The sequence below is a fragment of the Aulonocara stuartgranti genome (assembly GCF_965226115.1).
Source record: "Aulonocara stuartgranti genome assembly, chromosome: 22".
Taxonomy (NCBI): Eukaryota; Metazoa; Chordata; class Actinopteri; order Cichliformes; family Cichlidae; genus Aulonocara; species Aulonocara stuartgranti.
In genome coordinates, this window is record NC_138957.1 from 2,554,535 (window position 1) to 2,571,264 (window position 16,730).

General features: G+C 42.3%; 1 protein-coding gene across 1 annotated transcript in view; it reads left to right on the forward strand.

The window, feature by feature from the left end:
* Positions 1-16,730, forward strand: part of LOC309698623 (thrombospondin type-1 domain-containing protein 7A-like) — a 180,982-nt gene that overhangs the window by 37,207 nt on the left and 127,045 nt on the right. The window contains exons 2-3 of the mRNA XM_082521193.1: positions 9,018-10,143; positions 11,976-12,224. Of these exons, the coding sequence (XP_082377319.1) occupies positions 9,018-10,143; positions 11,976-12,224 (1,375 nt within the window). The remainder of the gene's footprint in view (positions 1-9,017; positions 10,144-11,975; positions 12,225-16,730) is intronic.

Sequence of the window (16,730 nt, forward strand, 5' to 3'; positions counted from 1 at the left end):
CGATTCCATTCTTTATCGATTCTCTTATCGATTCTTATTTTTAAAAAAGGAGAACACTAAGGTCGATTAGCTTAGAACTTTGCTTTATATCTTCTCTTTGAACAAGATTTAAGTAACAAGTAACATGGCCTTACAAACCCAACAGTGAGATCTTAAGAGATCCAGCCTACGGCTCTTCAATGGGGTGTCACAGGGTCCCCGGGAAAAAAATTGTAAATGTAAAATAATAAAATAAATATTCTTCTGTAGCAATAACAAAGTATAACATAAATTATTCAGTAGCAATTATACAAGAATATCCAGTAATGTCCCTGCCTACAATTAAACACATTCACTTACTGAAAATCATCTGCTGTGGCAAATGGGTTCAAGCCTTTGACCACAAACTGAGTCACTGCTCGGTGACATTCGTCTATCCTGGCCTGAAAGGAGACGCTACCGGCAGACTGCAGCGAGAACTGCCAGCATCTGAGCCAGACTCTGTCTCATCATGGTCACCTAAGTGCACAGGCAGGTTTTGTAATAAGGCAGATCGCGCTAACATAATATGCACTGTTAGTTGATTATTTACCTGCTGCATTACCGCTGCTGCTGGGTTGAGATTCACGAGTCTGGAGCGGAATTAAAAACACGACATTCCTTTAAGGTCATCGTGTGTTTTGTGAGCAAATGCTTTTGCATATTCGTAGTGTTTCCTCCCTTAAATGAAATATCTACTTTGCAAGTATTGCAAGTTGCCCTGTTGTCATCCGTTCTCGTAAAGTGTAACCAAACTTTTGAGCGTTTGAGCCGCTTAGGCGCCGTGTTTCCTGCCAGGTAAATGACGCTCCGCAACGTGGTGACGTCATTCGGATAGAGGAGCATGTAGATAGCAAAGAATCAGCAAAGTCATCAACTGTATGAGGTATGGGACAATCAGTAATAGTGGGTGCAGAATTAAGGAACACCACAGAAAAATTAGCCACAGTTTCAGAATTAATTATGCACATAGGGCGTCGGAGGCTCTCAGGGTGCAGTTCTGTATTGCATAGATCAACATCAAAAACAACTGGGAAGTGATCAGAGATCCCAACATTGTCAATGTCTTAAATACAAATGTCCAGGCCATATGAAAAAAACAGATCAAGGGTATGGACTTTAAAGTGGGCTGGTTCATTTACCCACTGAACAAGGTTAAGAAAGTCAGTTAGAGCAAGAAAGTCTTTGGCTAATGGATCATCCTTACAACAGATATGAATATTAAAATCACCAGTCATATTTAAAAAGAACAGATCCTAATAGATCAGCAAAGTCCTGAATAAAAGCCTTGTTGTATTTCGGCAGTCGGTAGACCACAACACACAGAGCTTTAGAAGAATTGGCCAACTCCATTAATTGGACTTCAAAGCCAGGGTAGGTAGTGTAGGGGAGCTGCCGAATTTTATGGTTATTTTTTAAAAACGAGTCTAAGCCACCACCTCTGCCCGTAAGCCTAGGTGAGCTGAAGAAAGCACAGTCTGGCGGAACAAGCTCAGAGAAGGAGAAGGACTCACCAGGGTGAATACAAGTCTCCATCAGGAACAAAACGTCCAGCCCCGAGGCAAGGAAAAAGTCATTTAAAACAAAAGTCTTATTCACTAGCAACCTTACATTTAGTAGAGCCATCCGTGTCATGGGCGCCATGTCCCTACTCGTAGCGCGTCGCAAACGGCTTAGGTTGCTATGATGAACGCCACCTCTGGAAGACGTTATCCAGGTATGAATAGGCAGGCATGCCACTGGGAGGGCTGGGTAGACTTGCTGTCCGACGGAGCAGATCCACCGAAGGCTAAGCGATCTGGCAAGGAGGCAGTCATGGGAGGAAGAGGGAGGATGTAGAATATCCATGCTAGCATGTGGATTAGCCATAGCCTGTGCTTTAAGGTAACCATTAAGACAGATGCGAAAGCCACTCTGTTTGCCCCGCTTCCTATAGTGTTTCTTGTACACGATATGCTGGTGGAGGAGTCCGATCGTGACAGGGTGGCGTCTCCCAGAGTCCAGCATGGATCCGAACCATAGGAGTGAGAGAATCGAAGATTTGAAAGTGTTTGGTGGTCATAAGTAATTAGTGCATTGCCACCTAATGACCATATTACCAAAAGAATGAGGAGTACAATGCAAAAGTCAGAAAAGAGGAGTCGAAAGGAGAGGCGAAGACAGCTGAGCACAAAGGCGTCATCTTTGAATTTGACAGATGCGTCCCTGTTGACTTGAAATCATTAGTATGTGACACAAATGCTACAACAAAGGCAGATGTCGAGGCGACGATATACCTGCTGCGTGGTCTGTGGCTTTTCGTCAGACGCAGCTCCGGCGGCCTGCCACGCGTCCAATAGCGGCGACGCTGCTGCTCCGGCGGGCAGCCATGGGTCCGACAGCCACGGTGGGCGGTCACGTGTCCAGTGGCGGGGGCGTGGCGGCGGCGGCGTGGCAGCTGTGGCAGGCGACAATCAGGGGCGGATCTAGAGAAATTTTCTTAGGGTGCCAAAGAAATCAAATGGGATGGCAAAATCAAAGCCTTTTTTTTCCCAAACACATATGCAGGTGGTTACATATGGTTAAAATAATTCAAATGCAGTAAGTATACACTTTTTCATAGAAATATAGTCTATAACTTAATTATTGTCTGTAGCCCACATAATTACACACTTTAGTTACATAAAACATGTGAGTTTTGATCTAATGTACTGTATAGTCTGCATAATAAATAAATATGCAGCCCAATAAGTATAAAATCCAGAAAGCTACACAACATGGGGCGCTTCATTTACAAACACAAGTCTAACTTAAGTTTCACTGTTTTTTGTTAGAAAACAGTCACATTGTTACAGCTGAAATTACACAAAATGTCAGAAATCTGCACTGTCATGAACAAAAATTTAAACCTAGTTTTTCATGATTTGTTGGATTAACCCACTGAGGTCTGAAATACAACCGGCCATTTTTGACTCCTTTTAGTTGTATTTGTATGTGTTTATTTGTATTTCACCCTCAAATTGTTTCATTTTTTTCCCCGTTGCCTTGTTTGGTATCTTTTCAGCTCAACTGAATTTAGTTGTTTTTTTTCACTCACATACTGCTTTAGTATTACTGATCTGAAATCACACAAATAACTTAAAATCCTATTAGTATTTCTTTACTGAAAAAAAAACAGACATGTTGAGTAAATTTTTATAACTTGAAATGCAAATATAAAATGTACATTTTGTAAACATAAACAGCTATTTATCTAAAAATGCAGCCAATACACCTGACATTTTTTTTCATTTTCTACAACCATTTAAAAATATTACTAAAACTAAAATGAGAGAACAATCAGGTTTCGCAATAAGATGCCCCACAAATGATGCGTGCCAGTAAAAAAAAGTTTGTCCACCAAAAGACAGAGGAGAACAGCACAGGGACAAACCTGCAGGCCTGACAACAGGAGGTGTATCACTCTGCTGGTTTTCTACTTAGTGACAGTGTTTACATTGCAAATGTGCCTTTGTGGCATTCATTAGTGCCCTCACTGACACACAAAACAAAACAACAACTACACAACAGAACAACTACACAAGACAACACAACACACTAAACGTTACAAATCTCCCACAGCTAAAAACTCTCTCGCTCTCTCTCACTCGCTCGCTCGCTCTGTCTCGCTGCCGTTACCGTCACTCCCAAAACTCTCCCCTCTTCCTAAACAACCAAATCCCACGTGTTGAATTTTTTTTAATTTGTGGACATGGTACATTTTTCCACCGAAAGGAAACGTGGCTTTATTTCTTTCTTTACTGTTTTCACGCTGTCCTTAGAAAACGCTTAAAACACACACACACAAAAACGTGACGACAGTTTTTAGAAAAAAGCATGGCCAGTGTTGGGAAGGTTACTTTTAAAATGTATTCCATTACAGAATACATGCCCCAAAATGTATTCTGTAACGTATTCCGTTACGTTACTCAATGACAGTGAAGTATTCTGAATACTTTGGATTACTTAATATATTATCATGCTTTTTACAACAACGTGAATGTACTATTGCTGTGTGATTTATTACTGTTACTGAAGGTCCGCGACTCCGAACTGTAGTAAAGGGACCTCTGACTAATACGGCGGGGTCCCTGTCGGCTCGTAGCCGAAAAATAGCTTTACTTTGTTGTGTTGGTCAACTTTTCTTGTGAGAGACAGAGAGAGGCGTTGAAAGGCTGCTCCAATGGAACTTATTGTTTCGGAGGAAAACACGAACACGGTGTACAGTCGAGTCTTAATAGCTTACTTACAACTGGGCTCGTCAGGCACTCTTCTTGGCTGCAGTGGTTATTATTATATTTACATGCTTCCAGCTCCCGTTTTTCCTCGATGACAACTCGTACCTTTCCACTCCCCTTTTTCTCCCTCCCTCGCTCACAGACACATAACGTGTATGGCAGTCCATTCTCCCTGCAGCACGGACTACACTGCCCATGATGCTACATTCTTTAGAGCTATGCTTGTAGCATTCTGCCTGTTAGCTTAGCACAACAACGAAAAGGCGCTCTCTCACCCAGGAAACACACAGTCGCAGAGAGAGAGAGCGTCGCCCTGTAACCATGGAAACCGTAACGCTGCCGCCTGGAACAACAGAACGTAGCTGTCAAACAAACCCAAACAGTCCTGACCCGTGACAATATGAAACAGGAAAGTACCGCAGTGTAATCCATTTATTTCAACAAAGTAACTGTATTCTGAATACCACCTTTTTAAACGGTAACTGTAACGGAATACAGTTACTCATATTTTGTATTTTAAATACGTAACGGCGGTACATGTATTCCGTTACTCCCCAACACTGAGCATGGCTTATATATATTATCATAACTCTGGATTTACTGGCCTGTACTTAAAATGTAAAAACTTTGAAGTCCGAACTTTCAATGTGGGCTGAAATAGAGACTCAGCTGGCTGCAGCTTGTTGCTATGTCAGCTTACATCAGTCGTGTGATTTGGAGGTGCAGCGTGTCCGTGGACCACGGAGGGTTAATAACACTCACCTTCCTTCCATTTCCACAATGTCACATCCAACCACCTGTGTAAAAAGCGAAATTCCCATGGTGTTTTATATAGCATTTATATTCACTGTTGACTGTAACTGCGCTCAAACTGTTAATGCTATCTTATTTTAATAAACAACACAGTCATATGCAAAACTGGGGTGGCACTTGGGGTGGCAAGGGATCATTTTAGGGTGGCACTTGCCACCCATGCCACCCTTCTAGATCTGCCCCTGGCGACAATGTAGCACAACACACGATCCACCATGTGCTGGCCATGCAAGTTGTAGACATGGTGCCTGTGCTGCTGGACGTGGGCGGCGTGGAGGGCGCGCTGGACGTGAGTGGTGTGGAGGGCGCGCTGGATGTGGAGGTCCCTCCGGCACGCCGACCTCCAGCTCTGGCTGAGTAGGTCCCTCCAGTTCGCTGAGCTCCTCCGGCTGCGGCGCGGGGCTCCTCCGGCTCGCTGAGCTCATCCACGTGTGGTGCGGACTCCTCCGGCTCGCTGAGCTCCTCCGGCTCGCTGAGCCCTTCCACTGGCGGCGCAGGCTGTGGCGGCGCAGGCTGTGGCGGCGCAGGCTGTGGCGCAGGCTGTGGCGCAGGCTGTGGCGCAGGCTGTGGCGCAGGCTGTGGCTGATCCTGATCCAATACCAATACTCTGTACAAAAACGTAATGTTTAATTGTATTTTATAAAACAATATATAGTTGTATTATGTAATTGTAATAATATAGCTTCATAATGATTACAGGACATCACACTACTTGTTCTTGTTGCTTAATAATGCAGAATTATCATATAGAAATAAAAAAAAACCTGAAGTTGTGCGCTATTTGAGCATGTTGCCTGCCTGCAGCACTAAAGGACTCTGCGAGAGACGTCTGTCTCGCCCTAGCAGCACCTGTCCCTCTCCTCCTCTTCAGTTCGCCTCAACATAAGCTTATCATATTCTGTAATATGATTTACTCTGAGGTGTTCAACTCCTCACTGTCTTGCCACATGTATCGCAAACCGCATCTTGGCTGTTTGTGGAGGTAAAATACGTCCACACATGATTCAGTTTACGCTCAGTCATTGTCGTCAGTGCACACGCCAGGGACTGCGACACATTTATACAGCCGTATGACTATGAAAGGCGTAAGAGGAAGCAATTCCTTCCAATTTAGATGATCTGAATGATATAGTTTCTTTCCACTGTGTTCCTGTTAATGAAAAACTACAAATTCACCCCAAAATACTAAAATGTCGATATTTTAATATGAGAATCGATTCTAGAACATAAATTACCGGTATCAGAAGAATCGATATTTCAATATCGATCCGCACGCCGCTAACAATTAGAACTGTGTGTATTTGTCAGTGCATTATACCAGGGAGCACTTAGCTTTTAGATTGCTAATGTGGTTCTCCATAATGCTAACATTGATAATGAATGTTATTTTGATGGGCGCTTTTACAGTCAGCTCTTAAGGACTGGAATTGAATTGCCTCTACTGGAAAGGGTTATGAAAGGCTGACTGTGAAATGTCAAGTTCTTGGTTTTATGTTTATCTATTCTCTATAATCTATTCAATAGAAAAATAAAAAATATATATTATCTTTTTCAGAGAGTAGTTCTTACAAAGTAATCACAGCAAAAATATTTTTGTGGTCTAATTGTGCTCCATGCACAATTGTGCTCAACAAGATGTCATAAGCTTAATACACTAAGTGAATATGGGAGTAAAAACTCCAAAATTAGCTGATGAACAAAGTACAGAGGCTACGCTACCAAAATATCTACTGCTACTGTAAACTGAAATTAGTTTATGAGAAAGTCAAAGACAAAAAGTCAAAGGTATTAAACATCCATGTACCTGTTATCATTATATAGATTATTACCCACTTCCATGCTGCTCTTTACACTGAGGAGAATAAACAGTACATCAGTTTGGTCTTTCGCTGAATGCATGAAGCTGCATACAGAGTACATGATATTTTCTCTGACAGCAAAAACCCGATGGAAGATCAAAAGTCTCATATATATATATATGGTAAATGGCCTGCATTTGTATAGCGCTTTTCTAGTCCCTAAGGACCCCAAAGCACTTTACATATCCAGTCATCCACCCATTCACACACACACTCACACACTGGTGATGGCAGCTACATTGTAGCCACAGCCACCCTGGGGCGCACTGACAGAGGCGAGGCTGCCGGACACTGGCGCCACCGAGCCCTATGACCACCACCAGTAGGCAACAGGTGAAGTGTCTTGCCCAAGGACACAACGACCAAGACTGTCCAAGCCGGGGGTCGAACCGGCAACCTTCTGATTACAAGACAAACTCCAAACGAGTTGAGCCACGATCGCCCTATATGTATATATTTGTAATGTGTAACCTTCTTCGTGACTGAACATCATTATGTAAAAGTCCAGACTTTGAGCTTCATCTGGTGATAATGTGCAGTATTTGTACATAACAAAAAGCAAAGCTTGCTGTCACACTGTTCATGAAGTTCTAGTTTTGTCTGTTTTCTGAGTGGGCCTATAGTGGAGGTCTGAAGAGGATTTTCCTTCTGAGGAAGCTGATGGTGAAAATAAGAGTTCTGCTTGATCCCTGCGATGACCTTCAGTCCTCCTGATATTTCTGAAAGAACGTATGCCTTGGTGAACATATGCAACAGACACAAGACAGCTATGATGAAAGAAAGAGAAGAAGTCTGTCTTCTGGACCCATGAATCCAGCTTGTTGTTTCCCCCCAAAGTAAATGCAGCTGATCATAGAATTGTTGTTAAGTAAAAACAACAAATTAAACTTCTAGAAAAACTTCAACTGCTGTGTTTTTAAATTTAACATGCAGTTGAAAGTTTTTAGTTGAATGTTGAATGTTTTAGTTGTTTTTAGTTGAATGTCAAAGGCCTCCCTCTCTGTTTAAAACGAGGGTAACAAAAACTAAGGAATGACAAATTACTTAATTATTGGCAGCAACACAGGTGTGTAGGATGGCTAACAACAACACTATAACATAGTGCGTATGCTAGCGCCTAGCGCCTAGCCTAGCTAACTCATCAACAATAGGAATTCAGAATGATGCTACATGTTGTATAGAGCAGCGGTTCCCCCCCCCCCCCCGGGCCGCGGGTCGTTTGGTCCCGGGCCGTGAGAGTTGAGCCTCGGGTGTGGAATTGATGGTTTTCAGGGTTTTTTATCATTAACTCGGTTTCCCTGGGTCTTTCCCGTGTTGTAGTTGTGTCTTATTTTAAAAGAAATATTCACGCGTTACCATAGTGACCAGAAAGCATTAGGAGCAGAGAGGAGGGCGTTACTCTCAATATTGTTGGCGCATTTCAGGAGGACGCTGCTAATAAAGTTACACAATTACACACTGAATTTGCGTTTATTGTTATATCTACAAAATACCAGTTTTTGTCGTATCTTTTATTTTGTTGTATTTACCCGCCACACCTTAAACGCCGGTCTGTGAAAATACTGTCTGACATGAAACCGTCTGTGGAACAAAAAAGGTTGGGGACCGCTGGTATATATCTATAAGATGTTAACATGTATTCCTTTTGCAATGTATCATTGTGGTTGTATTTACCTTAGTTTAACAAGCCATTAGACACAGTAAAACCACCAGCAGAGATCGTTAAAAACAACCAGAGCAGTGAAGCTGTGTAAAAAGTGCAGGGGGAAGTTTGTGTGATCACATCCAGTGGGTGAGTGGGTGGCAGTATCTCGTTTCAAAAATGTGACATGGTAGCCCCTATAACTGGAAAATTTTGAGGAAATGGAGCCATGTTGTGCGTTTTTATACAGTTGTTGCTCAGACCTAACTTATTAAAATGATTAGTATAGTGTTAGAACAAGAAAAACAAGGTTAAAATATGAAACTAAATGTATTAAGATACATGGCTAATGAAAACTGTGACTTTCCCTTTGCAAAAAGCACGACTGCTGATTCTTCTCTGACCTCTCTGTTTATGTACATTTCACAGGTCCATGGGGTCGTTGTATGGGAAGTGAATGTGGTCCTGGAGGCAGCCAGAGTAGAGCGGTATGGTGTGCTCATTCTGAAGGTTGGACCACCCTGCATACCAACTGTGACCAAGCAGAACGACCAGACAACCAGCAGAGCTGCTTCAGGGTGTGTGACTGGCACAAAGAGCTATATGACTGGCAGCTGGGTGCCTGGAACCAGTGTGTCCCAGTGATGCGCAGTGCAAGGGTGCAGCGTCCTACTACGTGCACTCAGGGAGAGGAAGGAATTCAGACCCGTGAGGTGGGATGTGTTCAAAAAGCAAAGGGGGAACCTGCAGAAGATGCAATCTGTGAATACTTTGAGCCCAAACCACGCCTAGAGCAGGCCTGTCTCATCCCATGTCCTCAGTGCTGTGTGGTGTCTGAGTTTAGCCCATGGACTCCCTGTTCTAAAACCTGCGGGATAGGGTTACAGAACCGCATTCGCTTTGTCCTGGCTCCACCATTGTTTGGTGGGGCAGCCTGCCCAAATCTGACTGAATTTCAGACATGCCAGCTAGGTCCCTGTCAGGGAGAAGAGAGCCTTTACAGTCTCAGGGTGGGTCCCTGGGGCCCATGCACTGTTCCACTGCCAAGGCAAACCCGACAGGCAGACAAACCACCAAGAGAGAGTGAAAAACAACCCCGGGAAAGTGATAAACTTTCTAATGAGGGAGACAAACTCACCAAAGAGGGTGAAAAACCACCCAGAGGAGATGGCAAACAGACCAGAGAGGGTGAAAAACAGTTAAAAGAAAGAGACAAACAGCCCAAAGAAGGCGAAAATCCACTTAAATCCAAAAGAAAACTGGGCAGGGGAAACAGGAATAGGAAATCAGACAGGCCATCGCTACTGGCTGATCGGCCGAAACGACAGAAAAAAGCGAAAAACAAAGAAAAAAGAGAGAAATTAAGAGAGAAAGTCCAAGAGAGGTTAAGGGAGAGGGGCAAAGCAAAAGATGCTGAGACCAGAGAACTCATCAAAAAGAAGAGAAACAAGAATCGTCAGAATCGCCCGGGAGGAAAGTTCTGGGACCTACAAACTGGTTTTCAGACCAGAGAAGTGACCTGTGTGCATAAGAGCGGGGCTGTCGAAGCTCTAAGGTAACCATGACTGAAATACAATAAAGAAAATAAACTGTTATCTGTGATGTCATGGTTCTATCCTTCATAGAGTATTGATATCATTTTCTTTGTCAGCATGTTAGCTTGTCTTCTTTTTTTAAAAATCATTTACAGACTGACAGCTATAGTTAAATCTTTGAGATCTGATATTTGAGCTTGTCTTAGAGTTGACAATTGTTATTCTATTCATTACTGGTTTTAAATTAAACTCAATGATAATTTCATTTTTTTAATAAAGATGAAAAATCACCCAAAAATGTGTTTTATAAATATTTTATCATGCCCCCATTAACAAGATTACTATCAGTTTTAATTGATGAAAACGTAACATAATTAATATACACAGCTTCCAAGCTCAATCAGTGTTTTTGTATTCATTCATTTTTTTTCTTTTAAAAACACAACTTGCATCCATCAAAAGCTGAGGCAGGAATAGGCTGATGTGGTTATAGCACACCATAAACCACAACCTGATTCACTGGCTGGCTGCAGGGATATCAGAGACACAGCTGACAAAGTTGTTGCTGTCAATGTTTAAGCAACTCAAAGATCATATAAGTTAAGTAGTACACACAACTGGTTAGTTTGTAGCTGCCTTGATAGGTTACTGTAGGTCGGTGCTGATGTTTTGGTATTTGAGAATGTTAACTCTGAATTAAACTAAGTGGTATTAAACGTATGAGCCACCCAATAACTGCCACATTTACCAAAATACAGTTGCTGATTTGTTTGTTTGTTGTTTTTAACTTAAAATATACAGTAAATAATTAAAAAGGCTAATAAGCCCAGGGTTTAAAATACTCAATGTCAGTCAATGTGGCAAACATAATTGTTAGCTTTGAGCATCTAACCACAGACTAGAGGACTGGGGGATATATACAGTGTTAACTTTGGATCTGAAATCTAAAATTTAGTAAATTCAGTAACTTTACACTTTACACATGAGCCATATAAACCTTAATAAGAAACAGGCCATTTAACATCTAAAGCCTCATATGGTCATAACCAAAACATGATGCAGAGGCTTGCAGGTCAATTGAGGCAAAATGAGAGTAAAATAAAACAATTAACACAGAAAAGCAAAGAAAGTGTGCGTGTTAAAATCTAAAACATACAGAAAAGAAGAAAAATGGAAGTGTTAGAGAACCTGAAAAAAGAGAAGCATCACATCATTATCGCAAATAATTTTCTTTTGAAAAAAGTAAAGCAAACGCAGTGATAAAAACAACAAGAGCAAAGCCATGGCCTGTGGAAGCAGCCACAGAAAATATAAATAAATTACTTGGATTCTTGGAACTTCAATATGCCGATTATCACATTAGCTGCCTCAGACAGAGAAAAGCCTTGGAGTGAACGAACGGTAACAACAGAAATGGCCACTGAAATGCAGCTCGGAGTTCTGATTCTGATTCGCACTGACTTCCTCTTTTCTTCTTTTCTTTATCTGCCAGCTTTCTGTGAACCCGAGGATATTGTGTTTATACTATAAATATGATCAGTGATGTTTCAGTGATGCAACTGTCATACTTAAATGTTGTGCTTTTGCTGCAGTCATTTTGCACACAGATAAAATATTGCATAATTATAAAGCATTCAAATATTTTTTCTTTACATCAAACCAAATTTTAGCACGTCATACAGCCTGTTCTTTTTAATAACTCTTATATTATGTCAGTTACAGTATTTCTGTTTTTCCTACAAAATATAAAAAATGTGGATCGATTGTGACTTTTGCACAGTTCTAAACATGTTTTATTACATTTAAGTGGTTACATCGAGTACATTGCTGTCTTTGTTTTCATGTTCTACAGCCTATGCTCTCAGGAGACTTTGCCAGTGACCTTCCAGGCTTGTGTGATAACCAAAGACTGTGATGTGACTGAATGGTCCGAATGGTCTGCTTGCACCAAGGAGTGCTATGACCCCACCAGTCCCAAGGCGGTGTGGACTCGCACTAGAAAAGTGACCCAGTTCCCTGTGGGTGGAGGAATAGATTGTCCAGAGTTGGAGGAGAAGGAGCCCTGCACCCCCCAGAGTGACGTGGTACCACCCTGCATTACGTAAGTACATGTGCTTAACTTAATGTACGATTTTCTTAAAGCAGCAGAAAATGACTCGTTATTATGAACTTCTAGACCATACCTCCCTGTGGTAGACAGAGAACAAGGCCAGGTTGTACCTCACGTCTTTCCCACCTCTTTTTCTGGGGTGGTACAGGGCGGAGTAATCTTCGTCCATCTCAGGCTTCAAAACACAAAACTCTATTTTTTTTTCTGTGTTATTGCTGAAAGAAAACACTTTCTGCATACTGACTCAGAAAAACAAAATCTGTCTTTACATGAGAAAGATCTAACACAATTAACTTGTGTCGTGTTCAGAATTTTTGGAAGGAACCTCAGGAGAAAGGTCTGTCTTTTAAAAAAGGATTTACCTTTCTTTTGGCAGTTGAAATTACAAGTTTACACAGCGCTGTGGACCTCCAGCATGTCTCACAACAAGGATGAACTTAAAGTGGGCTGTACAACATTATATAGTGAGACAAAAACATAGATTATAGCAGCTATCTTCCTCCTGCATGGACGTGGCAGTCTTGGTGTCTGCTGCGAAGCATCCTCGTATTTCCATGACCTCGTCTGGTATCTGCTCCATCGCCTGTAAGAGACAGAAAAGCCTTGATAATCTGATGTTATTATCCATTGTTCTTCTAGTGATTCAAAATTGGTTTAAAATATCATGTTCGGGACTCTCGGACCCAGAGACGTATTCTAATCATAATCTATGTGTGTAAGCGTGTTTGCAGTCATTTCCTACAATATATCAGTCCGGACATCACGCCGAACGAAGCTTTTGACCTTCAAAAGACTGAGTGCCAACTCTCATGAGCACATTTGCAATGTGTGTATGAAAATAATTATAACCGCTTATTTCAGTAAGAGAAATCAAACATCTTCAATCCCAACACTTGGTAGAGACATTGCCAGAGTCTGAAACACCAAACTCAGTTTTCATATGGACTGACTCAGAAACTGAGATCTCAGTGACAACTTTCATTATATCTGCCTGCTCAAAATCTTAAAAACCAGACAGAGAAACGGGTATTACTGCTAGAAAAAGACAGAAAATTCACAATTAACCAGCGCAGAAACAAAAAGCGTAAACATGAAACTCACTGGCTCAAAAACAGAAAACTCATGTTTATTTTTAGTGCCTGCGTCAGGACAAAACACAGGAATTAATTAGTTTTACTCACTGTGGTGGTGATGCCTCAAAACCGATAGCTGATGCAGGCAGAACAGCGGACCCTGGCTGGGGCCCACCGTCAGCAGATGCAGGTGGTGAAGTGGGCTCTAGGAGCATTGAGCGACTACAATGGGAACCTTGCTTCCTCCTGGAAGAAGGTGCTTGTGGGAAAAAGGTTAGGAACTAGGTCCAAGAGGTCAGACGATAGCTCATCTGAGATGATGATGGTCACTGGCAGTTGGTCTCAGTTCCGCCACCGAGAGCCAAGCTTCCTCAAACAGGAAGCAGGTTGTTGTGGCAGCAAAGAATTGGCATGTGGTGGTCGTCTGGTGAGTGGGTGGCTGGGGACAAGATTTGCCAGACCACCCTCATGACCAGATCCTCAGGCAGAGGAGGGGCAGCTGTTGAGCGAGACAGCTGGAGTGATGTGATCTGAGTGCAGGGCTACAACTGCAGCAATGAGGATGTGGAACTAGAGGTGAGACACTGGGGGTGTTGTTGTTATTGTTGTCGTGGGAGGATGGATTGTCGACAACAACAAATCCTTGAGCCAGCCAGGTACAATGTCTATTACAACGGTCCCCAACCCCCGGGCCTCGGACCGGTACCGGTCCGTGAGTCGTTTGGTACCGGGCCACGAGAGTTGAGGCTCAGGTGTGAAATGTCTGGTTTTCAGGGTTTTTATCGGTTTTCAGCGTTATTTCGTTATCGTTTTTATCGTTAACTCGGTTTTCCTGGGTCTTTTCACGTGTGTTATGAATAAATTTTCTTTTTTTCGGTACCGGTACTAGTTTTATTTTGTTGTATTCATCCGTGACACCTTAAAGGCCGGTCCATGAAAATATTGTCGGGCATAAACCGGTCCGTGGCGCAAAAAAAGGTTGGGGACCGCTGCTCTATTAGACTGAAGTTCTCTGTGGGTGTTTTCCAAATCCTCTTAACAACCACTGCCTCAAAGTATTTTGGGCTGAAGTCCACAAATATGCTCCTCAATTTCCATATCTGCACGCTCCATGACTGGTCGCATCATTCATTCATAGTTAATGGTGAATGAGGACTGTGAAACAGTTTGCCCCCCCCCACACACACACGCACACACACAACAGCAGCCCCTCTCGCAATGTGTTGCTCGCGCTCTCAACATTTCTGCCTGTGCGCGCTCAACTCTTTCTCTACACCGTTATATTTGTGCCACAAAACCAGCCAATCACAGACTTGGATGCGAAAAAATCTGATTGGCTGTTCTGGTCTCCAATCAGCTCGAAATGACGAAATGCAATATCCCAGAATGCATTTTGTCCAAAGCTCAAACGAGGCAGTGGCGGAGGAACACAGAGTGATGGAGTTTGAAATATTACTCTGTCTGGGTCACAAAATAAACTTTTAAGATATTTTCATGCAAGAATGTTTCTGTGTAAACTTCTAATATCTGCTCGATTCATCAAGACATCACATATTTGCATAAGTGCTCTAGTGTTTTCGGAGATGCCTGTTACCCACCAGCTGACCGGGTGGTCACTCGGGTTAAACATAATATAAAAGGCTGAACTGACAAAAAATCACTGACTTCACCAGCAGGTATTATAGGAAAAACCATAAAGCCTTTGAACTAAAACAAACGCTGTTGTGACAGTGATGTACACTGTGTTGTTGGTATATATGTATGATTTGTATCACCTTCATGTTTCCCTCTCACCACATATCCAAACCGATATCATGAGCAGCAGCTTTTACAGCTGTGGCTCCAGCAAACATCAGCTGATCCTAGAAAGTAATATTAAATAAATTCTAGCAACAGCTTATCAAGCTTAAACGTGCTGCTGTTGTTTAGCGTGACATCCGCTGGTTTCCTGTTTCTGGCGCAAAGTGGGAGCTAAACAAACGAGAGAGACGATCAGCTGATCATTGATCAGTTTCATGATTGAAGTAGCAACAGGAGAGGGAGGGGGAGAGAATGAGAGAAGAAGAGGCAGCTGTGCAGCAAAGACAGAATAACTTCAGCTTTGTGTCTTTTTTTCATTCTCCGGGACGAATCGCGTTCCTTTCCCCCTCAATACAGATGTGTTGTAATTGGTCCAGCCCAGAGTTGATCATGACCAATTGGCTAATCCACCACCTTTCATTGTTTATACCGTTACAAAAACAAACAAACAAACAGAAAAATGAAAAATCACATCAGCCCACCGGGAAAATGTGCGGGATGCTCAATGGCCAGTCCAGCTGTGCGGTCAGCTGGTGGGTAACAGGCATCTCCGAAAACGTCAGAGCACTCATGCAAATATGTGATGTCTTGATAAATCGACCAGATATTTGAAGTTTACACAGAAACATTCTCACATGAAAAAATCTTAAAAGTTTATTTTGTGACCCAGACAGAGTAATATTTCAAACTCCGCCACTCTGTGTTCCTCTGCCACTGCCTCGTTTGAGTTTTGGACAAAATGCATTCTGGGATATTGCATTTCGTCACTTCGAGCTGATTGGAGACCAGAACAGCCAATCAGATTTTTACACATCCAAGTCTGTGATTGGCTGGTTTTGTGGCACAAATATAACGGTGTAGAGAAAGAGTTGAGCGCGCACAGGCAGAAATGTTGAGAGCGCGAGCAACACATTGCGAGCGAGCGCAAATGCAAAAACTGAGTGAGAGGGGCTGCTTGCTTCATCTTACAAGTAACAAATAGTATTTAGGCACCTGACATTTATGAAAGGATTGTGTGTGTGTGTGTGTGTGTGTGTGTGTGTGTGTGTGTGTGTGTGTGTGTGTGTGTATAATAGCAAACACTGAAATACAGTTTTTGCACGCAGGAATTAATTTTGTTCACTTAAATTTAGCTTTTCTTCACTCAAAATAAATTTCTCCTCAAAATGCAACACTTGCACCTGCAAAATTTTTTTTGCGTGCGCTCAGAATAGTGGCATAAAAATAACGCCATAGCTGGCCCCGCCTACTTTCTGTTTCCATCATGGCCATGTTGTGTGTTTAGCTGTGTATTGTGTGACCAAGTTTCTGCATCTAGAAGAGCTAGTTAGTTTTTTTCTGTATATACTGTAAATATTATAAAAACATTATGAATAATATTTTTATAATAGTTACAGTATATATGTCATGAATCGCTGTGCGGCAGGCAGGAGTTGGACCCAAAGTGCAGGACTCACAGACTCAGGGAGGTGAACTCAAAACTCAGCTTTATTTGCTGGCAGGGAAAAAACATACAAACTAATCTAAACTGGGAACTTGGAAAACTCACAGAGAGACACACAGGGAGATCCACACAGCATGAGGGACGACGCGACACTGACTCAGAGAAACACAGGGTTTAAAT